Source organism: Xenopus tropicalis, chromosome 4, assembly GCF_000004195.4.
Source record: "Xenopus tropicalis strain Nigerian chromosome 4, UCB_Xtro_10.0, whole genome shotgun sequence".
In the NCBI taxonomy this organism is placed as follows: domain Eukaryota; kingdom Metazoa; phylum Chordata; class Amphibia; order Anura; family Pipidae; genus Xenopus; species Xenopus tropicalis.
Window position 1 is genome coordinate 58357869 of NC_030680.2, and position 24967 is coordinate 58382835.

A 24967-nucleotide genomic window follows, 5' to 3' on the forward strand; every position below is an offset into this window, starting at 1 on the left:
ATCTATCATTTCTGTCATTTCAGCTCCTGCAAAATCAACACATTTACATCATTATATGTGGGATGAAGCTAGTAAAAAGTACGCTCACCCCAGAAAGTCATATATTTTTGGAAAGTACACATTCCCCCGAATCTAAAATGAGTACCCGTGTCTTTCTACTCCAAAGTACCAAGCCGCACAGCTTTTCTAAAGTTAGCAATTTTGATGACATTTCCAAAAATCCCTTCAAAGCTTCCAGTTTCCAGCACCTTATCTCCCACATAGCATTAGGTACCAAGATAAAACACCCTAAATTGAATGCCAGGGGTCCACTGAACAGTTTGATGCCCAATATGTATAGGTTTACCTAAGTATGTGGCATGTAGGGGCCCCAATGTGAACATACCCCATAATGATCTATCATTTCTGTCATTTCAGCTCCTGCAAAATCAACACATTTACATACTTTATGTGGGATAATGCTACAAAAAAGTACGCTCACCCCAGAAAGCCATATGTTTTTGGAAAGTACACATTCCCCCGAATCTAAAATGGGTACCCATGTCTTTCCACTCCGAAGTACCAAGCCGCAAAGCATTTCTAAAGTTAGCAATTTTGATGACATTTCCAAAAATCTGCTCAAAGCTTCCACTTTGCAGCATCTTATCTCCCACATAGCATTAGGTACCAAGATAAAACACCCTGAATTTGAATGCCAGGGGTCCACTGAACAGTTTGATGACCAATATGTATAGGTTTACCTAAGTATGTGGCATGTAGGGGCCCCAATGTGAACATACCCCATAATGATCTATCATTTCTGTCATTTCAGCTCCTGCAAAATCAACACATTTACATACTTTATGTGGGATAATGCTACAAAAAAGTACGCTCACCCCAGAAAGCCATATATTTTTGGAAAGTACACATTCCCCCGAATCTAAAATGGGTACCCGTGTCTTTCCACTCCAAAGTACCAAAACGCAAAGCATTTCTAAAGTTAGCAATTTTGATGACATTTCCAAAAATCCGCTCAAAGCTTCCACTTTGCAGCATTTTATCTCCCACATAGCATTAGGTACCAAGATAAAACACCCTGAATTTGAATGCCAGTGGTCCATTGAACAGTTTGATAACCAATATGTATAGGTTTACCTAAGTATGTGGCATGTAGGGGCCCCAATGTCAACATACCCCATAATGATCCATCATTTCTGCTCCTGTAAAATCAACACATTTACATCCTTTATGTGGGATAATGCTACAAAAAAGTACGCTCACCCCAGAAAGCCATATATTTTTGGAAAGTGCACATTCCCCCGAATCTAAAATGGGTACCCATGTCTTTCTACACCAAAGTACCAAGCCGCAAAGCATTTCTAAAGTTAGCAATTTTGATGACATTTCCAAAAATCCGCTCAAAGCTTCCACTTTGCAGCATCTTATCTCCCACATAGCATTAGGTACCAAGATAAAACACCCTGATTTTGAATGCCAGTGGTCCACTGAACAGTTTGATGCCCAATTTGTATAGGTTTACCTAAGTATGTGGCATGTAGGGGCCCCAATGGGAACATACCCCCATATGATGCGTCATTTCAGAAAATCAACACATTTACATCCTTTATGTGGGATAATGCTACAAAAAAGTACACTCACCCCAGAAAGCCATATATTTTTGTAAAGTACACATTCCCTCGAATCTATAATGGGTACCCATGTCTTTCTACTCCAAAGTACCAAGCCGCAAAGGTTTCCTAAGTTTTCTGATTTTTGTGATATTTCAGAAAATCGCCTAAAAATGTTGCAGTTTGCTGCATTTATCTCACACAATATCTTGCGTACAATGGCAAATCACCCCCAATAGGAACACCAGAGGTCTACTGAACAGTTTGATGCCCAATATGCATAGATATACCAAAGTCTGTGGTATGTACTGACCCCAAAATGAAAATAGAGTATATGGATTTCTCGCCTGCCAGCTCAGCTTTTGCACACAGAGCCCCCTGTCAGTGTATTATGTGCAGTAACACCCCCAAACTATACAGAAAAACCCAGAAAACCATATATTTTTGGAAATTACACATTCTGATAAATCCAACATGGGTAAAGAGTCCTTTCTACACCAAAGTACCAAGCCGCAAAGCTTTTCTAAAGTTAGTGGTTTTTATGATATTTCAGAAAATCGCCTAAAAATGTTGCAGTTTGCCGCATTTATCTCACACAATATCTTGCGTACAATGGCAAATCACCCCCAATAGGAACACCAGAGGTCTACTGAACAGTTTGATGCCCAATATGCATAGATATACCAAAGTCTGTGGTAAGTACTGACCCCAAAATGAAAATAGAGTATATGGATTTCTCGCCTGCCAGCTCAGCTTTTGCACACAGAGCCCCCTGTCAGTGTATTATGTGCAGTAACACCCCCAAACTATACAGAAAAACCCAGAAAACCATATATTTTTGGAAATTACACATTCTGACAAATCCAACATGGGTAAAGAGTCCTTTCTACACCAAAGTACCAAGCCGCAAAGCTTTTCTAAAGTTAGTGGTTTTTATGATATTTCAGAAAATCGCCTAAAAATGTTGCAGTTTGCCGCATTTATCTCACACAATATCTTGCGTACAATGGCAAATCACCCCCAATAGGAACACCAGAGGTCTACTGAACAGTTTGATGCCCAATATGCATAGATATACCAAAGTCTGTGGTATGTACTGACCCAAAAATGAAAATAGCGTATATGGATTTCTCGCCTGCCAACCCAGCTTTTGCACACAGAGCCCCCTGTCAGTGTATTATGTGCAGTAACACCCCCAAACTATACAGAAAAACCCAGAAAACCATATATTTTTGGAAATTACACATTCTGATAAATCCAACATGGGTAAAGAGTCCTTTCTACACCAAAGTACCAAGCCGCAAAGCTTTTCTAAAGTTAGTGGTTTTTATGATATTTCAGAAAATCGCCTAAAAATGTTGCAGTTTGCCGCATTTATCTCACACAATATCTTGCGTACAATGGCAAATCACCCCCAATAGGAACACCAGAGGTCTACTGAACAGTTTGATGCCCAATATGCATAGATATACCAAAGTCTGTGGTATGTACTGACCCCAAAATGAAAATAGAGTATATGGATTTCTCGCCTGCCAGCTCAGCTTTTGCACACAGAGCCCCCTGTCAGTGTATTATGTGCAGTAACACCCCCAAACTATACAGAAAAACCCAGAAAACCATATATTTTTGGAAATTACACATTCTGACAAATCCAACATGGGTAAAGAGTCCTTTCTACACCAAAGTACCAAGCCGCAAAGCTTTTCTAAAGTTAGTGGTTTTTATGACATTTCAGAAAATCGCCTAAAAATGTTGCAGTTTGCCACATTTATCTCACACAATATCTTGAGTACAATGGCAAATCACCCCCAATAGGAACACCAGAGGTCTACTGAACAGTTTGATGCCCAATATGCATAGATATACCAAAGTCTGTGGTGTGTACTGACCCCAAAATGAAAATAGCGCATATGGATTTCTTGCCTGCCAACTCAGCTTTTGCATAAGAGCCCCCTCTCAGCATATTATCTGCTGTAACACCCCCAAACTATACAGAGACCCCCAGGAAACCATATAGTTTTGGAAAGTACACATTCTGATATATCCAACAAGGGTAAAGAGTCCTTTCTACACCAAAGTACCAATCTGCAAAGCTTTCCTACACTTATTGGTTTTTATGACATTTCAGAAAATCGCCTAAAAATGTTGCAGTTTGCCGCATTTATCTCACACAATTTTTTGCGTACAAAGGCAAGTCACCCCAAATAGGAACACCTATGGTCTACTGAACAGTTTGATGCCCAATATGCATAGATATACCAAAGTCTGTGGTATTCACTGACCCCAAAATGAAAATAGCGCACATGCATTTCTCGCCTGCCAACTCAGCTTTTGCACACAGAGCCCCCTGTCAACGCATTATGTGTCGTAAAACCCCCAAACTATACAGAGACCCCCAGGAAACCATATATTTTTGGAAAGTACACATTCTGAGGAATTCAAAATAGGTAAAGTTATTTTTCTACACCAAAGTTACACCTGGCAAAGCTACGCTAAAAACAGATCAGGAATACTAATACAGGGATAAAAATGCAATAAAACCACAAAAATTGTGCAAATTAGTGAAACAACAAAATAAGTCACACAACAGTGTAACCAGTGGTCAGAATATCTGATCCAATAGTCACGCTGTCATAATAAACAGTTTTTAAGAAAAAGAAACTAAAAACAAAGTGGTAAAAAAAAAATTAAAAAAATAAATAAATAAATAAAAAATATTTGTGTATACATGTGTGTACATGTGTAAAAGTTGTGTGACAGTGTGTAAGTGTGTATATTAGTGTGTATAGGTGTATAAAAGTCTATATAGGTGTATATGTGTGCAAAACAAAAAAAAAAAAACAAAAAAAAAATAAATGCAAAATTGTATGCTGTATGTGTGTGTAAATGTATGTAAGTGTGTATAAGTGTGTATAAATGTGTATAAATGCAAAGAATAATGACCCTTACCTGTCCTGAAGCTTGCCTGGTCCTGGTGCTGCAGTCCTGTCCTCCATCTCGCGTGAACACGCGTGGGCGTGAGAGGAAGCAGGAAGCAGGAAGCAGAAGGGAGCCGGCAGGTAAGAGCAGCAGACGCGATGCGTCTGCTGCTTGGGGGGGGGGCCCTGCGACGATCGCGTTGCAGGGCCGGCCTGACAGCCCCCCTGGCTCGTTGCCCAGGGGGCTGTCATGCTTAAAAGCTCTCTGCCAAAGCGGCACATGCCGCTTCTGCAGAGAGAATGCTTATCTGCCAAACAACGTACGGCGCACGTTGTTGGCAGATAAGCTCTTTCCCTGCAACAACGTACGCCGTACGTTGTTGGCAGGGAAAGGGTTAAAGAATTTTAAAACAAAAATATAAATGCAAAAAGAGAAAGGTTTATTACTCAACGTTGCGATCTCACACAGAAACCTTCATCTGGAGTGAAAAACACTTATATATATATATATATATCTATTAATAAATTAAGGGTATTTTTTTACCCTGATGAAAGTTCCGGTTTGCAACTGAAACGTCGGTTAAATAAAAAACCATGCTATAATACGCTTTGTTAAACTTTTATTTTTTCTGTTAATTTTTGATTTGAAGTCCCGTGAGTGCTGGCCTTTATTGCATTTGTTCTATACTTTTCGCATTAGCACCCGGGCATTTACTCCTTTGTATGTGGTGTGCTACCTTTGCTGGGACTAAAAGCCACTGAAGATTTGTAATACAAAATCACAAGGTTGTAGACTAGTACTTTTATACAGGTAACCGAATCCCCAGGTTTTGTCTAATACAGATCATAGGGCTCATTTAGAAACCATGAGGCAGGGTGCAAAGAGCAAGCTGCCATGTTGGCACATAGGGACAATCCTATGGCTGCTCTAAGGACAGGGCTGCCATAGGGCAAGGAATTGCAAGGAGTGCAGGTATTTCCCCCAGATGGAAGTGCTCTCTGAACAAGAATCCAAGCAGTGCGAACTTGAGCTCCATGGTGCTATAGCACTTGCAACCAGAGAAACTCATAACTAATGCTTTATGTGTCTTGTTTCACTGTATCTGTAGCCGAGCACAGTTTAGTAAATATATGCATGTTTGTTCATAAAAATGAACAATATGCATGTTTGTGTTGTTAGCATAGACTGGATGGGAAGTTGCAGGTTATGTTTGCCACTCTCTGACATAACATTAACAAATGAGGATATAATGCAGAAGCCATAAATATCCTGTACAATATATTCTTATACAAAATGCTTTCTGTGCCATCAGTTAGAATCGGTGCTTAGTGTGCCATGTACCACATTACAACCCAAAGTAGCTTGTGTTTTTGTTTTTTTTTAATGTACCACCTGGTGTAAAGTATAAACATATTGGAAGTCACTAATGATTTCTTGGGCTTTGTAATTCTAAATTTTGAAACTTCTAATATCCTCATATTTTACAACAAGGGGTACAATTTTCTCTATATATTTCACTAGCGATATCCAATATATAGTGCATGGCCATGTATTACGTGCATTTAAGTGCCTTCATGAAGTGACATTTAAAAATTAATGTGTTTTTTAAAATGTATTTGATGTACAGGTATAGGACTTTTGATCTTGGAACCCATTATCCAGAAAGCTACGAATTATGGAAAGGCCACCTCCCATAGGCTCCATTACAGTCAAATAATTCAAATATTTATAAATAATTTCATTTTTAATTTTATAATAACACAACAGTACCAATTAAAAATATAATTAATCCTTACTGGAAGCAGAACAATCCCACTTATTTTATTTAAAATAATTTTTTAGTAGACTTGGACTAATTTGGGCATGGAGATCCAAATTATGGAAATATTTTCTGAAAAAAAGAGGTCCGGAGCATTCTGGATAACAGGTCCTATACCCTGTACATTATTCCTTATAATGAATGATCTCAAAATTGTAACATTAACAATCTTCTGTCAAGGAGAACGATATAGGTAGGGAATTCAACTACTCCCTGCTGTAAAACAGAAGGACATTGGAAATAAAGGAGGAATTTCATGACCATACAAAGCATGACATAGGGATCATAGGACAGTAACGTGACATCAATTATCCTTATATTTTATAACAGGTTTTAAATTATTTCTTACACAAGGGAAAAGGTCAAGTACATAAGACATTATCAAGCATCATTGTGCAGTAGAACTAATGAAGAATATTAACACCAAAATTGTGTCAGTACTGAGACAGCCTTCCTAACAAGTCAGACGGTTACTGGTTGGGGACCAAGTTTCTCACTCTGAATGGTGAATCAAGCTCAAATATTCAGTTGGGAAGCATTAATGCTGACACTCTGGCAACTGCTGCAAAAAACACTGTATTCTTGAGATCACTGGAACATCCTTCTTATACTCCCAAAGGCACTTACAGTCACGTAAAGTGAAGGACATTCAGTCTTCATGATCCACATTGGTTCTAACTTGCTCCATAAAAGGAATTACTATGCCAGTTAAGGCTTACACAGCCAATCCTTCTGCACAGCTTGTGGATCAAGTACTGTCCGCTGTACAAAGGTTTCTCACTTTAGTGAGGCCAAACGCACTTCCAGGGGTTGGACTGTGGGGGAGTAAGACATTTTCCCAGCTTCTCACATCCAGGAGGGGACCAGTTCTGTTACATAAAAGACAACAGTAGGCCATTTTTGTCAGCATTTAAGGGTTTTGTAAGCCATATTAAATTAAGTATTTTAAGAGTTCATTAAACCACTGAGGTGAGTAGGTGTTTTACAGTTGCACTAAACTGCCCACTAGGTGGTACTCTACAACCTTTTAGCTATAAAGTCTTAATGATGCAATCACTACACAGACATAAATAATGTAGAAATAGATTATGCACATTATATAAACTCTAACCAAGATATTCAAAAGTGATACATAAATAAAATAGCAGCTTATTATGCAATATTTTAGACATAAAGAAAACTAATAGTGGAGAAGGTACCACGTTAGACACTTAAAAAGTAGAGTAGTAGAGCCTGGTTTTTCAAGCTAGGCTACAGGATCTTTGCTTACACAAAAACAAATAGGATGCAGAAGACTTTATTCATAAATATTGTGTATCAATTAAAATATGTTCCCCTGTTTTGCAGAAGCCTATGTGTGGATATGTCGTTTGCATCTTGATTCTGGACCTGTCTCCCCAGGTTTGAACCTTGTACCAGATTCAAATGCTGAATAACCCAGGATGTGCACAATGTATAGGTACAGGTATTGGATCTATTATCCGTAAACCCATTATCCAGAAAGCTCTGAATTACGGGAAGACTATCTCCCACAGACTTCATTATAAGCAAATAATTCATATTTTAAAAGCGGATTTCCTTTTCTTCTGTAATAATAAAACAATACCTTGTACCTAATACCAACTAATTAATCCTTATAGGAGGAAAAACTGGGTTTATTTAATATTTAAGTAATTTTTTAGTAGACTTAAGTATGGTAATCCAAATAACACAAAGATCCCTTATTGAAAAAACCCGGTCCCAAGCATCCTGGATAATAGATTCCATACCTGTACTACATTTAACATTACCAAGAGAAAACAGAAGTGGTGTTAGCTGAAATTTACAAATTGTGTGCTGTGGCAGAAACTCTACCTGCCGTAGGAATACGGCACTCACCATAACAGCCAAGTCACACACGTTTAGCTGTGGTTCTCCTGGGACCATAGAATTCCTGTGCTGTTGGACCACAGGGGAAATTCTGCTTAATGCAGCCTCATACTCTGTACTTAATACACTGCACAAAAAGACCAACAAAAAAGAAAAAATTATATAGGCATACATAATTTGGCATTACAGAGAAGCTATTTCTTGCACAGTGATTATTAATACAAACATGCACAGCTTACAAATATTCTAATTATATTTTGAGAAACAATGGTGGACCATAAGTAGACAAATATTAGACAGTAGAGCAGTGCTGAATACAAGCAACATGGGATGCTCTTGGAGATCCTATTGACTTATGCTCCCCCCTTCTTTGAGACCTGCTTCATAATCCCCTGGGCCAGGAGCACAGGTGTGCAGTGTACTTGCTTCATTTATTCTAATTGCCCCTTTGGTGATTTCCGGGAGGTTCCTGTGTGCGGAGCAGCTGTGATACATGTCACCAAGGTCACATTCCTGATTCTAAGAATACCTGCGGGATGGGGAATCTGGCTGCATGTCACATAGTACAGACTGTGTGCCAAGGGTCCCACTCATACCTGCCTGATGACACTCACCATAAAATGAGGGCAATTAGACTGATTAAAGACAAGAAGTCAGCAAACAAGAAATTGGAAGCTGATCCCTTCTATGGTTAGTGCCTTTTATCTGTCACTATGCCACAAAATCCTTTGTTACCATTATGTAAGCAAGAGACATAGTATAAGCACTGACCTTATAGAGTACTTCTCCCCAGGGTCTCTTCCCAGGTGGAACAGGAGAGGGTTAATACTGTGTTCCACTTGCACATGTGTGGTTACACCAGTAATATTCTGCCCTGGACAAAAATTAATTCCCTGCAATGACATCATTCACATATGTTAGCTTAACACAAGAAATATGCACATGCTTACACATTACATATGGACGTAGTTTAAGAGCAAAGTTTGTGATGACAGTAAAATGTAAAGAGGAGCAAGTACATTGCTCTGTTTTGGCTGCCTGGATCTTGTAGCTGTAATTTAGCTATGTACACAGCATGATACACATTAAGATTTTTTTCAGTGTGATCCAACAAATCCGTCAAATTATCATAAGGTTAGTAGGCATCGACCGATCGCACATCTGGCGATTTTTAATCCGACATCGGTCAGAAAATCGTTTGGGCAGGTTTGAAAATTTTAATTGTTAGCAATGAAACTTGCCCATTGTTCAAGTGTTTGCAGGAAAATATCTTTTAAAAATATTAAAGTGTATGGCCAACTTTAGTAACTACAATACATTATCATATTCATCATTTTAAGTTTGTTATCCCTGCAATAAAGTAAAAACTATATTGATTAAACCCTAAAACTGCAGTGCCCTAATAAAAAATTTGTTTAAGCTGGCCACACACCGATGATCGCACAAAAGATTATTCCACTCCACTCCACTGACGTTCAGGGCTGAATCATCAGATATGAAGGTAGAAACAATAGGATTTATACCTCCTTCTGCCGATTCAGCCCTGAACATAGATTTCGGCAGAAGGAGGTAGAAATCCTATTGTTTCTTCAAACCCGCCCGATCGGCGAGTCTACCGATATCAGCAGCCTCCTCGCCGACTTGCCATAAACACACCGAATAGCGTATGAAACGAGGTTTTGTAAAATATTATTGGTGCATGTATGGCCAGCTTTAGTGTAAAGCACCATATTTACAATCTCAGTAGGCTAAATGGGATTTTATTTAGTCATCCTTTGCTATCGCTCTGCAATAGAATTTTTCCATTGATACATTAAGAACAGAAAATTCATACTGTAGAAAACAAACCCAAGAGACACCACAAACAGGGATTTCTATATAGACAAGGGGGTGACAATTCTAGAAAATTTTATCGGCGCTGCTGCCTGCCTTAGATTCCACAACAGAGGATCAGGAGCCAGGAAGATTCATGCTTTTTCCTTTCACAGCCTGCTCCAGAGAAGAAAGAGCAGATGAGGTCTCAATGAGATTCACATCTTGGCCCCTGGAGATAAATTGCTCCATTGATTCTGTGTCAGTACGAAGACTTATCCAGACAGATCTCACAATATCCCCTGGAGCATTTTACAATTTATACAATAGGCCTAATCAGCAGAGTGGAGTGATGGGCACACGTGTGCAGATCGGCTAGGAATACTGTACTCTTTAACAAGTTACTCAGATATGATAAAAGGATTAAAGCTTTTCCTAGCAGTTAACTGTGCAAACTTTTTTTTTTAATCACTAAGGATAAAGCCACAAGTACCAACCTTGACCATTTTGTCCATTTCATTTTTTCCCACACAAAAGGCTATTGGAATATGTATTATTTCCCTACCAGCTAAAATATAATAATACACCTCCATCACTGCTATCATTGATTGGGTTTTTATGGATAAATAAAAGTGTAAAAATAGCCTGTCACCATTCATGTACAGGGGTGTTGGGTGTTTATCCTCCACCAGAAATATGCTGGTGGACCAATCACATTAAAACTCCACAAATCACTTGCTATTACCAACCTCCCATAATAGAAATATCAATCACATAATTTTCCTAAAAAATGTGCCCGTGCACTTCCACATGTCTAAGGCCTGTGCCATACAAGGTGGTTTGAATGCCAACATACAGTAGCAACAAAAACAACATTAGGGCACAAAACAGGGTGCCTCTCACTTAATACAGTGAGAAGCGTTGGAAATGACATAAATATATTAAAAATACATTGATGTTTGTAAAAGGAAAACGACTATAAAAGCAATACAAACAAAATGTTACAGAGTGCACAATAAAGGGGATGGTACATATTTAATATAGAGGGGATAAGTGGAAAAACAGATCTTTTTATAGGGATACAAACTGGAGGTTAGCTGTTTTTTAGCTATTTTAAAAGGCCTGATTTAGTAAGACACTAAGGGGCTGATTTACTAACCCACGAATCCGACCCGAATTGGAAAAGTTCCGACTTGAAAACGAACATTTTGCGACTTTTTCGTATGTTTTGCGATTTTTTCGGATTCTGTACGAATTTTTCGTTACCAATACGATTTTTGCGTAAAAACGCGAGTTTTTCGTATCCATTACGAAAGTTGCGTAAAAAGTTGCGCATTTTTCGTAGCGTTAAAACTTACTCGAAAAGTTGCGCATTTTTCGTAGCGTTAAAACTTAACGCTACGAAAAATGCGCAACTTTTCGCGTAAGTTTTAACGCTACGCAAAATGCGCAACTTTTTACGCAACTTTCGTAATGGATAGGAAAACTCGCGTTTTTACGCAAAAATCGTATTGGATCCGAAAAATTCGTAAAGAATCCGAAAAAATCGCAAAACATACGAAAAAATCGCAAAGTACCGATCATTACGAAAAAAACGCAATCGGACTCCATTCGACCCGTTCGTGGGTAAGTAAATCAGCCCCTAAGGATCAAAGCTTAGAAATAAGAGAAGGGCCCGCACAAAACCATTCCATAGCTGTAGCAAAGGCTACAATTCACCTGGGACAGTTCCTCCCACGAGTTACTCCAAGTCCAGTAATGAGCCTTGTGCTGTCCTAGTCGGACTGCCATTAGCTCGTTGCCACGGTAATAGAATATTGGTCTGTAGAAAGAGAGTGATAATGAGAAAGAAATCCCATGTGAGAGGACTTCCATTAAACCTTACAAAGATCAGGAATATCTGTGACATGCAAGAGCATATTGTATGATAACTCTGGAGGCTGATGACACTTTGTTCTAACAAAAAGACAAACAGTAAATTCTACCAGCTGACTGGTTGCTATGGGTTCCTGCACCCAAGCAAACTTCCCCCATATGTAATAACATATTACATAACCCCATAAGTGGACTATGACCAAATACTGTAGATTTATTGTGTGTGTGTCTGTGGTACTGTGGGTCGCAGCCAACAAAATGCAAAGGCTGCTCACCTTTCAGTCTCTTCGCTCTCTAGAATCACTGGTGACAGGTCGATGCCATCAATAGCTCTGTCCTTGGGGATTTCGACTCCTGCAAGGGATAGGCTGGTGGTGAAGAGATCCATGATGCTGCCCAGCTGATAGCTCACCTACAGTTATAAAATGGCAATCAGTGGTGGAATGTACAGTATTCCTAGAATAATACATACAGTGTAGGCAATCCGGAAAGAGGCAGGACCATGAATTAATAAACTATACTGTAAAGGTGGCCATACACGGGCCAATTGTAGCTGCCGATATTGGTCCCTTGGACCGATTCAGCAGCTTATCGGCCCATGTAGGGGCAGAAACAATGGCCATACCCGACCAATATCTGGCCTGAAATTGGGCAGGTTAAAGGATTTAGTTGGATCAGGGACCACATTGGCTCGTTGATGTGGTCCCCGAACCGACTGTGCCATAGCTGCCATTAGAATTCGATCGTTTGGCCCCAGGGCCAAATGATCGGCCTCGCCAAGCGAGTGGATCTTAATGTGTATGGGAACTTTAACACTCAAAAGCTGGTGAATATCCACATTGTCAAAGATCTTCCCTCTAACAGCAATTTACAGTTTTCCATTTTTGCCCTTTGATTGGAGCTCCTGTTAACACATTTAATGCCCTCTAATCCTATGATTGTCCCTTGAACACACAGCCCAAAAACCTTTATTTTTTTTTGCAATTGTTCTTCATTATTTATTCTTTATAGCTTGAATTATTTGCCTTCCTCTTCTCTATGCAGCTTTTTGCAGCTATATTTTCCTCATTCTAGTTTTTCAAGTGGGGGCCACTGATCACAGAAGGAAAAAGACTATTGCTCTGTGAGGCAACAATTTTATTGTTATTGTTACTTTTTATTATTTTCCTTTTCAGTTCCTCTATTATATGTATTCTAGTCTCTTATTCAAACCACTGCCTGGTTGCTAGAAATAAGACCCTAGCAACCACATTGTTGTTAAAATACCAGCTGTTGAACTGCTGAACAAAAAAACAAAATAACTGAAAAACCACTATCTAAGTCATACTAAAAGTATTGCCTTTAAAGGTGAGCTCCCCCTTTAATGGTAATATTATGTTAATGGTATAATATTATGTTATGGTAATTATATAAAAAAAACTCCCTTGACTTTTCCCTTGTAAGGATATTCAGAAGGTAGTTTTATAAGATATTCCTTATATCTAATTTTTAAACATACATAATAAAATATATTATGAAAGATCCAAATATTTGGCATACAAACCAAGAATCAACAAATGTAACAAACTACTACATTTTATCCTATTTGGGTTTTTGCCCTTGATGAGGTGCAACATTAGGGTTACATATGAAAAACATAGTAGACATGAAGAGGCTTGCTACTTTTATATTCAACTTTATCTTTTGGAATTTCCCCAATGAAATAAATATTTCCAGCTGACTGGTACAGTATAGTACTAAATAACGATGCAGATGTAGACCAGACAAATATGATATAATTTGGCCCTCAAGCATGTGTTCAGTTAGGTTGTGGGCCACAACCTAGAAGAAGCTGGACAGCACTGCTTAACCCAGGGGTCCCCAAACTTTTAACCGGTGAGCAACAAATGATAAATATAATCCCCTATGGGGATTGGCATACTACAGGAGGCTCTGTTTGGTAGTACCCATGGTCTTAATGCCTCCAAAACGTGCCTCCAAAATAGAACTTCAAGAATGAAGACCTGCTTTGAGGCCACTGGGAGCAACATCAAAGGGGGTGGCGAGCAACATGTTGCTCACGAGCCACTGATTGGGGATCACTGGCTTAACCCATCTATTCTGTCCTCATTGAACGTTATTTAAAAACTACAGGGCTGCTACTATATTTTATGCGTACAGTTCCTCCATTCAGCCTTTCCTATAAACCTTAAAGGCAGAAGAAATGCTTTTCTTCAAATCACCTTCTTTCATTTTCCAGAGACAATAAACATTTTGCAAGGAGCTGCCAGTATCAGGAGGAATAAATTAGGCCAGCCAATCTGATATGGGCCCTGTGTTAAGACACAGACACACACAGATCTACACAGGCAGCTCACTCTGCTTTTTACTTCCTCAGAGGCACGAGGGACAAAGCAGGTACCCTTTGCTGCCAGTGTTCAACAATGTGCCAAACATAAAGCGCTAGAAGGGCTAACTGTATTGAATATTAATTTTCTTTGATACAACTTGATACTTGAAAACGGATGTTACTACATAGTAAAGATCATAAAAAGTTAGTTACTTAGGTTCACTTTTTTTCTTTTCTTCTTTTCAATTCTAAAAGTTTGAAACATATTATTCTTTATTCCAAATAATATTCCAATCTATACTGTGATATAAAGCAAAGTGTAATGCAATGATTTACTACTGCTCATGACATACACAGAACATTGCAAGAATGACAACATGTTATCTTTATTGAATTCAAAATAACAATTAAAAAAAAAACTGTGTAGGAAACCTAGTGAGGTAAACCTTTAACAAGCCTTAGGGCTAAGACACACAGAGCCATTAGTTGCTGTGACTTCAAAAAACTTGATGGCGGCAACTAATTTACCATCGTAGATTAATATGCAGTGATTCGATTTTGTATGAACACTGAAGTATTTACTATTTGGAAAGTAATATGCACAAATATCAATCACATAACCTAAAAAGGAAAGATCTGCCTGGAGGAATAGGCCAAAACCACCCTTGATCAGGGTGCAAAGCTTGTACATGCTTTCTCCAAAAGGCTTAAAGCAATTATCATTGGTGCTTTTACAAAATATCAGTGTGTATAGTCTGAATATTTATGTTTCCTTAGGTTTAGACAGTGTACATTGAAACTGAGCAAAGCAATGAGGACAGAGATGTTGTCGCTCACCTGACCTGGAGCCACATGCCCTGGCCACCAAGCGATGCCTGGCACTCTCATACCACCCTCAAATGTTGTCTGCTTTCCACATAAGAAGGGACCATTGCTGCCACCTGCAATAATGGCGAATATAGTAAAGCAACTCTGCAGAGCCTCAGCAATAATAGATTGTTCTTTATGCTTTATCAAAAGGGCTGGTGTTTCTTACCTTGCATTGGTGCCGAAATAAGGGCAGCACCATTGTCAGATGTAAAGAATACAAATGTATCTTTAATTATGTCCTTCTGGTTTAGCAGGCCCAATATCTTCCCAATGCTGAAATCAATCTCTCGCACTGCATCTCCATACCTAATTGAGTAGGTTAAAGAGTTCAGGCTACATACAATAGCATGTTTGTGAACAAACACTATCCTGATTTGATTTAAATAAGGTTTACAAATATCACACAGCAATTTACATGCATTAAAAGCAGAATTAAGTTTTGCCATCAGTACACGGTAGTCTGATTATCCATAATCTTTGTATTTAGTAAAAGATTTGGCCAATAACATTGCATATCATCTGTGAACAAAATGTGTGGCATTAAGTTAAGAGTGTTCAAGTCACAGATTCAGTGGATCCTTAATATTAACATATAAGGTCAAAACACCCAAGGTTAATTTAGTGATTATGTATAGCTTTCCAGTCCCAACACGTTCAATTATACATTTTTATTTTTTTTTTTAGCAAAATGAGTTATCTTTCACTGAAACAAGGAAAGCTTTGCATCACAGAAAGCTGTTATGCAATGGAAAAACCCTCAAGTAGAAATCTTACAGGCCTCTGCGGCTAGTTCCAAGGAAGGGACGGGATGCGTAGACAGGTGCGTGAGTGGCATCAATAGACCAGTAGAGAAAGAATGGCTGCTGGTCCCCGGCTTGCCTGTTAATGAATTCCAGGGCTTCCTTTAAATGCAGATAAATAGTTTTATAAATTAGTGTATGGCTAAAGGGAAAGCAGAGGCTGCTCTCACCCCTTTATGTGGACATGGTGGACACCTGCACTTGCTCTAAGCACAATACTTACTGCTGCACCTCTGATAGTGTCTGATCCTAGATTACACTTTCAAAGTTTCATTCTTTTTAGTAAAGCTAGCTACTAGACACCTATTTAGTAACAAGGTTTGGATAAAATACCTGCAAGTATATCTGGGTCAGATTTGACTCTCCTGTTTTATGATCGATATTAAAGTCTTCATAGTATCTTTAAATAGGAAAAAAACAATATTAACCACAAATTGTATGATCACAATTATAGTTATAATGAATCAAAAATTTTGAGAAAAAAAATGTATGTATTCTTTAAGCTATGTAGACAGTATATTTTTGTGTCAAAGTGTGCTCTGTAAGTAACAAGGAAATGTTTTCTCAGTACCTGCCCACCATGTCCCAGTCTCTGTACACTGGGATATTTGGCCTTTGTTTATTGTCATAAGGTCCAAAATGACAGTTAGGAGACCCAAACCATTCATCAAATCCCCGCCTCAGAGGATGGTAACTAGGTCTGTGCCCCAGGTGCCTGCAAAGCAAAACAGATATTAACATTTATTATGTAATAATCAGCGATGCTAAGCTAAACTTTTGCACCAAAGAACCCAGAGATGTGGTACCACAAACAAAATCTTTTAATATTGATAACAAAATGTCTTACAGATATGATCTGATATCCTGGAACAGGGAGCCTAGTATAAGAGTTTCAGCAGCAGTACAACACATTATCTGCCCAAGCCAACTTCTCAAAGCTGAAGCGACGCATATGTTTTACCATCAACGATTTACAATATTGTCGTAATCTCCTTGTCTGTCCATAAAGTCGTATAACTTTAAATCATTGGAACACTGAAGCAGGGAGTCTTTTTTTTCCCAACTGATTTAAAATGTGTGCATCTTTCTCAAATTATAATATGCAAAATAGGTTTTAGCTTTGATTCATTATTGAACAATCTCTATGAAGGACTGATTATTTGGTTGATTGTAGAAATTATTCTGGTATGTTTTAATAAGTCATATATGGCAATGTTTTGGTTAATATTTTTAGTTAAGGCAACATAAAATATATACAGTTATACTATACTTGATAAATATTTTATATTGGTAGTGATACTTAAAATGGTTGAGCAATTGATGGGGACTATGTGACGTCTAGACAAAATAAAGATGAGAAAGATGCCTTTGTTGTAAAATGGTCAGGAAAATCTCTGTACAAGGCACAAACCAGAACCAAGTTTTAAAGACCTTGTATGTATGTATGTATAACTTTATTTATAAAGCGCCACAAGGGTACGCAGCGCTGTACAATCTTACAATATACAAAATTACACACAGGGAGGACGAGTGATATAATAAATAAATACAATAAATACATATATGTATATATATATATATATATATATATATATATATATACAGTGGTGTGAAAAACTATTTGCCCCCTTCCTGATTTCTTATTCTTTTGCATGTTTGTCACAAAAATGTTTCTGATCATCAAACACATTTAACTATTAGTCAAAGATAACACAAGTAAACACAAAATGCAGTTTTTAAATGAGGGTTTTTATTATTTAGGGAGAAAAAAAATCCAAACCTACATGGCCCTGTGTGAAAAAGTAATTGCCCCCTGAACCTAATAACTGGTTGGGCCACCCTTAGCAGCAATAACTGCAATCAAGCGTTTGCGATAACTTGCAACGAGTCTTTTACAGCGCTCTGGAGGAATTTTGGCCCACTCATCTTTGCAGAATTGTTGTAATTCAGCTTTATTTGAGGGTTTTCTAGCATGAACCGCCTTTTTAAGGTCATGCCACAACATCTCAATAGGATTCAGGTCAGGACTTTGACTAGGCCACTCCAAAGTCTTCATTTTGTTTTTCTTCAGCCATTCAGAGGTGGATTTGCTGGTTTGTTTTGGGTCATTGTCCTGCTGCAGCACCCAAGATCGCTTCAGCTTGAGTTGACGAACAGATGGCCGGACATTCTCCTTCAGGATTTTTTGGTAGACAGTAGAATTCATGGTTCCATCTATCACAGCAAGCCTTCCAGGTCCTGAAGCAGCAAAACAACCCCAGACCATCACACTACTGCCACCATATTTTACTGTTGGTATGATGTTCTTTTTCTGAAATGCTGTGTTACTTTTATGCCAGATGTAACGGGACACGCACAAAAAGTTCAACTTTTGTCTCGTCGGTCCACAAGATATTTTCCCAAAAGTCTTGGCAATCATTGAGATGTTTTTTAGCAAAATTGAGACGAGCCATAATGTTCTTTTTGCTTAAAAGTGGTTTGCGCCTTGGAAATCTGCCATGCAGGCCGTTTTTGCCCAGTCTCTTTCTTATGGTGGAGTCGTGAACACTGACCTTAATTGAGGCAAGTGAGGCCTGCAGTTCTTTAGATGTTGTCTTGGGGTCTTTTGTGGCCTCTCGGATGAGTTGTCTCTGCGCTCTTGGGGTAATTTTGGTCGGCCGGCCACTCCTGGGAAGGTTCACCACTGTTCCATGTTTTTGCCATTTGTGGATAATGGCTCTCACTGTGGTTCGCTGGAGTCCCAAAGCTTTAGAAATGGCTTTATAACCTTTACCAGACTGATAGATCTCAATTACTTTTGTTCTCATTTGTTCCTGAATTTCTTTGGATCTTGGCATGATGTCTAGCTTTTGAGGTGCTTTTGGTCTACTTCTCTGTGTCAGGTAGCTCCTATTTAAGTGATTTCTTGATTGAAACAGGTGTGGCAGTAATCAGGCCTGGGGGTGACTACAGAAATTGATATTGAAATTGAAAATTGAAATTGATAAACCACAGTTAAGTTATTTTTTAACAAGGGGGCAATCACTTTTTCACACAGGGCCATGTAGATTTGGAGTTTTTTTTCTCCCTTAATAACGTAAACCTTCATTTAAAAACTGCATTTTGTGTTCAATTATGTTATCTTTGACTAATAGTTAACGGTTTTTGATGAGCAGAAACATTTAAGTGTGACAAACATGCAAAAGAATAAGAAATCAGATAGTTTTTCACACCACTGTATAAGTGCCATGTGGTATGAGACACAGTGGGAAGGAGGTCCCTGCCCCGTAGAGCTTACAATCTAAGTGGTTGGGTGACATACAGGCACAAACTGGAAGGTAAGAGTGCATCAGGTATGGGCATTTGCCCTTAAGCGCAGGACTGGGCAAAATAATGTCTTAGTGCTCCAGAAGGTAACAGCTGAGTTTTTTCTTAAAGAGAGTTAGTGAGTGTTCCCTACGGAGGGATTCAGGGATAGAGTTCCAGAGGTAAGGAGCAGCGAGATAGAAAGGTTTAAGACGAGACCTTAAATATTGTCAAGTGTAAAATCTTATAACATGTCAATATGGAGTGGAAACCACTGTGAATTTACCATTTGCCAATGATCTTATTTACATATCCAGCTTTTTTCAACAGCTCAGGGAAGAGAACCTCAGAGTCTGGAATCCCACCCATTATCTCCTGTGGAGTATAAGCTGTAGATACAAATACATATATTTGTTATTCCCTCAGTGTCTTGAAAGGGCTAAAATAAATGCACATATTTGTGCTGTGTAGCAGCAAAAAAACAATAATATATAATATAATGTTATGTAATAAGTTTGTCAACTTCTTGTTTTCAACAGAAATGTTACTTTAGACAGCACAGCAATAATGCAGCAGATATGCAATAAACTGTAGTGAACAATAGGGATGGAAAAACTCACTACATTACTCAACAACAATTTACACAAATGTGAAAAAGTAAGAAAAATTTGGTTATTCAGATATAGTAAGGAATACTACATATTCTTTAGCCTACTACTACATCTTCTTTAATATATGTTTGAAAAAGGCAGGCTCAACCACATGTAATCCCCCCCCCTTCTTTCCCCACTCTCTCCTTTTCCCCCACATTGTTATAATTTTGGCCTTTTAGGCTGCATAGGTTTATAAAATGAAAAAATCAGACCAACGCTGTTGCAGACAAATAATTTTGCAGACCAATAATCTTTATTCTATCTGTTAATCATATGAAAAAATCTAACAGGCAATCATATGACTATTAAGGAAGTTGAATATAATAAAAAAAAATGCATTAAAAAAAAACACACGGCAACTGACTGAGATTTTGGCAGTGATCAAAACAACCCACTTGACAATGGCGCTAGTAGAAGCTAGCAACAACTATTTCCCTTAGGGCTCTGGCACACGGGGAGATATGTCGCCCGCGACAAATCTTCCCTGTCACGGGCGACTCATCTCCCCGGATTAACATCCCACCGGCGAAAATGTAAGTCGCCCGTGACAGGGGAGATTTGTCGCGGGCGACTAATCTCCCCGTGTGCCAGAGCCCTTACTGTAAAAACACCACTCACTTCACAGCCTACAAGCAAGTGGAAGGTATTTTATAGGTGGGATCCCAAGGAAAATAAAAAGAAAACCCTATTGTGTCACATATGGTGAAGGATCAAAGGAGAATAATCCCATTAAGGTGAATTGTTAACTTAAAATCACCCCCAAGGGGGATTATTTGTTCCAAAACACAAGAGTAATAACTTATACCAGGGCTGTCCAACTGGAAGCCCTAGGCCTCATTGTAGATCATCATTTTTAATATAATCTGGCCCTTGGGTACAAAGTATAAGAAATAATTGTCCCAATACATGCAATAAGTTGGACAGCACTGACCAAGAATGAATAAAAAATCCCAAATTAGACAGGCAATTTCAGCTCCCAAATAAGCATTTTTTATCCTTTAACACGACTAGCTGAATGTGCTGTGTGCTTCTAAATTAATTTTGCTAAAAATGGAAAATTTTTGAATTTGAAAAAGAGGGTCCACCATCCACTGCTTTGATCCCCTGAAGATGGTCAGCCAAACAATCTACTGTCACATAACAAAACTATGGAAGTTGCATTTTATGGCAGGAATTCCTGTTTGTTCTGCAGTTCTTCAGCTGTTTTTTAAAACCAGTAACCAATATGCTCAGGATGTGAACTGCAGATCCATCAGAGAGTAGTTTGATATCCCCATGAAGTGACTTTTCCTTAGCCACAAGATAAATTATTCACTAACATAACCAAAGAGGAAAAAAAATACCTAATACATTCCAAATGGAAAAACTGTGCTGTGTTTTAGCTAAGTGTGTATTTTAAGTGTGTAATGAAGAGGAACAAACAGTAGACAGAGATATATCTACTATAGCTACCTTTTGCCAAACAGACACGTACCATTTCTTGCATGGCTATTGGTTGTATAGAAGCCATTCCGAATAGGGAGACGCCCAGTCAATAATGCTGCTCTTGCTGCAAAGGAAATGTGTCATAAGACCTGTAAGCTATACAGTTGCCCATTAAAACATAATATGTTATGTCAACATATTGCATACTTTAATTATGACTCCACCGAAAACTTCAACCTGACCAATCTGTATGCTAGAAAATATTTATGTGCATGTATATAATGTAATATATTGCCCCATGTAAAATATGCTTTTAGAATAGATAGGGCCTATAAAAATCTTACATAAGATCTTACATGTTGCACAACTACAAAGTCTGCAACTTCTCCAATAATCTACACTACAATCCACAAAACAAACATACAATTAATTACAGTAGTGCTGCACTGTTGTCATCTACAGTATACAGGAATATAACAGAAGCATGTGTTACATAATAATTCTAGTATGTGGGTACAATGTGACATTAGGTTTCTGGAATTGTACTTGTTAAACAGAGGAGTCTGGATCACACCAGGCCCCCCAAGACCATCTAAAACTTGTCATCGGGTCCCCTCGTCTTATATGTGAACTTATTGAGATGACGGCCCCCGTCTCAATTCCACAAGGACATTTAGTAAGGGAATGCACAATACTCCCCACAAATATGTACAAAAATATATCTCTGGCATAATGGAAATACTGCACATGCTAAGTTTTCAGTAAGGAGAGTATGTGATAAGGAATGAGCTTTGATAGTTTGAACATTACATTATTTACTCACATGGAGAACAAAGAGGATTGGCTGTGTAAAAATTGGGAAACAACATTCCTTCTGAAGCCATCTTGTCTAGATTAGGAGTCTCTCTAGAAGGTTCACCAAACACACCCAGGTCTCCCCAACCCATCTGTCATGACAGAGAGATATGAGTGGAAAAGTGTATGGGAAAAGATAAAAATAAAAACACAATGGGACAGTATTACATTTTATTATGTCTATAAGAAATTTGCCTAACTTCTATTTTATCCAGAGAAACACAGAAAGCCTCTCCAATCTGTCTCAGTGGGGAAAAAACCTTCCTGACTCCAAGATGACAATTGGGCCAGTCCCTGGATCAAGTAGAACTAAGAGTTATTTTTAAAGGACAATTAAAGGTTAATATAAATTAAAAGTAATTCTAAAGGCATTCTTTTAAAGTACTTACTGCATATCTAAATTCCCAGATCCCTGCTTGCTTCTCTGAGATATGGTGCTGGCAGCCTACAGCAGTGTGAAGACTACAGTGACATCACTGAAATATCTCTCCCCTTCCTGTAGGCTGCCAGCGGCAGCCTTCCTATTCTCTGAGCATGTGTGTAACTTGATGCTCTCTCCTGTTCTGAGCTACACATGCCCACCAGCCAATCAGAAGCAGATCTGGCAGAGGGGAGGGGGGGAGGGAATGAAACACATGTGCAGTATGAAGCAAGGAGGGAAAGGAAGGGAGAATACCTTTTTAGAGATGGCTGCCTGTTCTAGAAAATGTGAAGTAAGTGTGACTGAGTAAATTATTTGATTAGGTGAGCCAAAAGTGTGGTGTTTTTACTAAACAATAGGACTATTGGGCAGTATGCTTTTTAAATTTTGACTTGCATTCTCCTTTAATAAGCCGGTATTCTGCTGAAAAAAATATCCAACCCCTTCTTGAAGCTATTCAATGTATCTGTTTAACTGATTCAGGGAGATAATTCTAAATCTTTAGAATGAACCTCTTTTCTTTTAATCAGAATGGATGCCCTTGTGTCTGCTGTATGGGCCTACTGGTAAAGCATTAGAGAAATGTATATGATGCCTTTAGATATTTATACATAGTTATCATATCCACCTGAAAGGCCTCTTCTCCAACGTATCTATGACCCTTTTAATACAAAACCTTGTTTGCCATTGCAGGAGCTGACTGACATTGCTTGCTACAGCCAAGTTTATTATCTGCAAGGACTCCAAGTTCGATTTTGGATATGCCTAGTGCAGTCCCATTAAGGGTGTAAGTGGCTTGCTTATTTTTACATCCCAGTTGCATGCCCTTAGATTTATAAAATTGAATCTCATTTGCCACTTAGCCACCCAAATTGCCAGTTTCCTAGATAGAATTAATTGGGCTGCATAGTTTTGTGTCATCTGCAAATGCTAATACATTAATACTCTCCCCTAAGTAATTAATGAAAAAGTTAAATTAAAAAACACCACTTCCTCCTTTACAGCTTTCTAACCTAGATAGTATTCAGCACTAACTTAGATAGTTTGTGAGCATACAGGTCAGATTCTAATGCAAACTACCTGAACAATTATGTTCCATATGCCCCCCCTCAAGTTATTGGTTACCGACTGCTAACAGCTTAGAGAGCTATAAATGAGGAACTCGTATTCTGGCCATTATGTTAGACATCTGCTCACTCCAGCCCTTATAGATTACATTTTTGCCTAACTATATTAAAAACATTTTGTATTGTGTGCAGTCTATCTGTTTTACCCAGTTTCATTTTTTACACTTAACTGCTCCTTTAACAGACATACTCTTCTCTTCTTCTCCATGTAATGACCTGAGTTCTGGAAAATGTAGAGATTTTGGGGGGCATGCCTACTTAGATGGGTCACATAATGACTTGTTTATTGGGAAATGCAGAGGTTTGCAGGGTATGCCTACTCTAATGGGTCACATACTGACTTGTTTATTGGGAAATGCAGAGGTTTGCAGGGCATGCCTACTCTAATGGGTCACATAATGACTTGTTTATTGGGAAATGCAGAGGTTTGCAGGGTATGCCTACTCTAATGGGTCACATACTGACTTGTTTATTGGGAAATGCAGAGGTTTGCAGGGCATGCCTACTCTAATGGGTCACATAATGACTTGTTTATTGGGAAATGCAGAGGTTTGCAGGGCATGCCTACTCTAATGGGTCACATAATGACTTGTTTATTGGGAAATGCAGAGTTTTTGAGTTGCTGGCAGAAAGACAGGAAAAGCCCAGTAAACATACCTTTAGCAATCTTCCACTGCAGCAGAGAAAAGGCAGAGAAGAGATTATAAAGCTAAAGCAGGAGAAAGAGAATATATTGGATATTTATGCATGTACACTGCTAAATGAAGATGACATGCAGCTATTGAATGAGATTAAGTTACTACATTTTTACCTGTGTCAGATATATAAATATTACATCACTAAATGTTATATTTAACTTGCCCTTTTAGACATACATTACACCCACTTTTAAATGTCGTAGGTCAAATAAGTAATATTTGTGGGGACATTCCAATCCCCAAAGTCGCACAGAAATGAATAAAAACTGTTCCATTCCGCACATATAGCCATGATAGGTTCTGCCATTCAGACCGCTATGTATTTTAAAGTACAATTCCCCTAACCCACGTTGTGCTTACATCGTCCATCAATAGTAGAAGAATGTTAGGACGGGTCCCGTTCATTCCTCCAAGCACCAAGACTGGGTTCAGAAACCCCAACGCCAGCGCATACATTATATACAGCGCCATGACTGCACATCAGAAGTTGAAGAAAGCAAACAGAGTACAGGAATCATAAGACCTAGACAGGAGCAGAACTGTAAAGTGATTCCAGCCAATCGGGTGACAATGCTCTGTTGAACGCGAGTCCTGACACGCAAG

At 38.6% G+C, this 24967-nt stretch overlaps 1 protein-coding gene across 3 annotated transcripts; it reads right to left on the reverse strand.

Moving 5' to 3' along the window:
* Positions 1-6628: 6628 nt before the first annotated feature.
* Positions 6629-24923, reverse strand: galns (galactosamine (N-acetyl)-6-sulfatase). Of its 3 annotated transcripts, none has more exons than XM_031900783.1 (15): positions 24725-24873; positions 24324-24339; positions 22087-22210; positions 21313-21387; positions 19472-19574; positions 16472-16615; positions 16234-16300; positions 15875-16002; positions 15267-15406; positions 15068-15171; positions 12177-12313; positions 11746-11848; positions 8986-9107; positions 8224-8341; positions 6629-7214 (listed from the first exon to the last, which is right to left on the reverse strand). In XM_031900783.1, the coding sequence occupies exons 3-15, from the start codon at positions 22208-22210 to the stop codon at positions 7128-7130; spliced, it is 1452 nt and encodes a 483-aa protein (XP_031756643.1). In that variant the 5' UTR covers positions 24324-24339; positions 24725-24873; the 3' UTR covers positions 6629-7127. The 3 variants fall into 3 exon arrangements, with proteins under 3 accessions (XP_031756643.1, XP_012817737.2, XP_002933701.2); XM_012962283.3 differs by having other exon boundaries at positions 24324-24375; positions 24725-24778; XM_002933655.5 differs by lacking the exon at positions 24324-24339 and having other exon boundaries at positions 24725-24923.
* Positions 24924-24967: the final 44 nt, after the last annotated feature.

Bases quoted from the DNA above. Each gene is read 5' to 3' on its own strand.
- galns (XM_002933655.5), bottom strand. From the start codon at position 24,835: ATGGCGCTGTATATAATGTATGCGCTGGCGTTGGGGTTTCTGAACCCA. The intron at 16,301-16,471 runs GTACTGAGAAAA...TCCTATTTAAAG, and splicing joins GACTGGGACATGGTGGGCAG to ATACTATGAAGACTTTAATA. The intron at 15,172-15,266 runs GTAAGAAACACC...CCATTATTGCAG, and splicing joins TATTTCGGCACCAATGCAAG to GTGGCAGCAATGGTCCCTTC.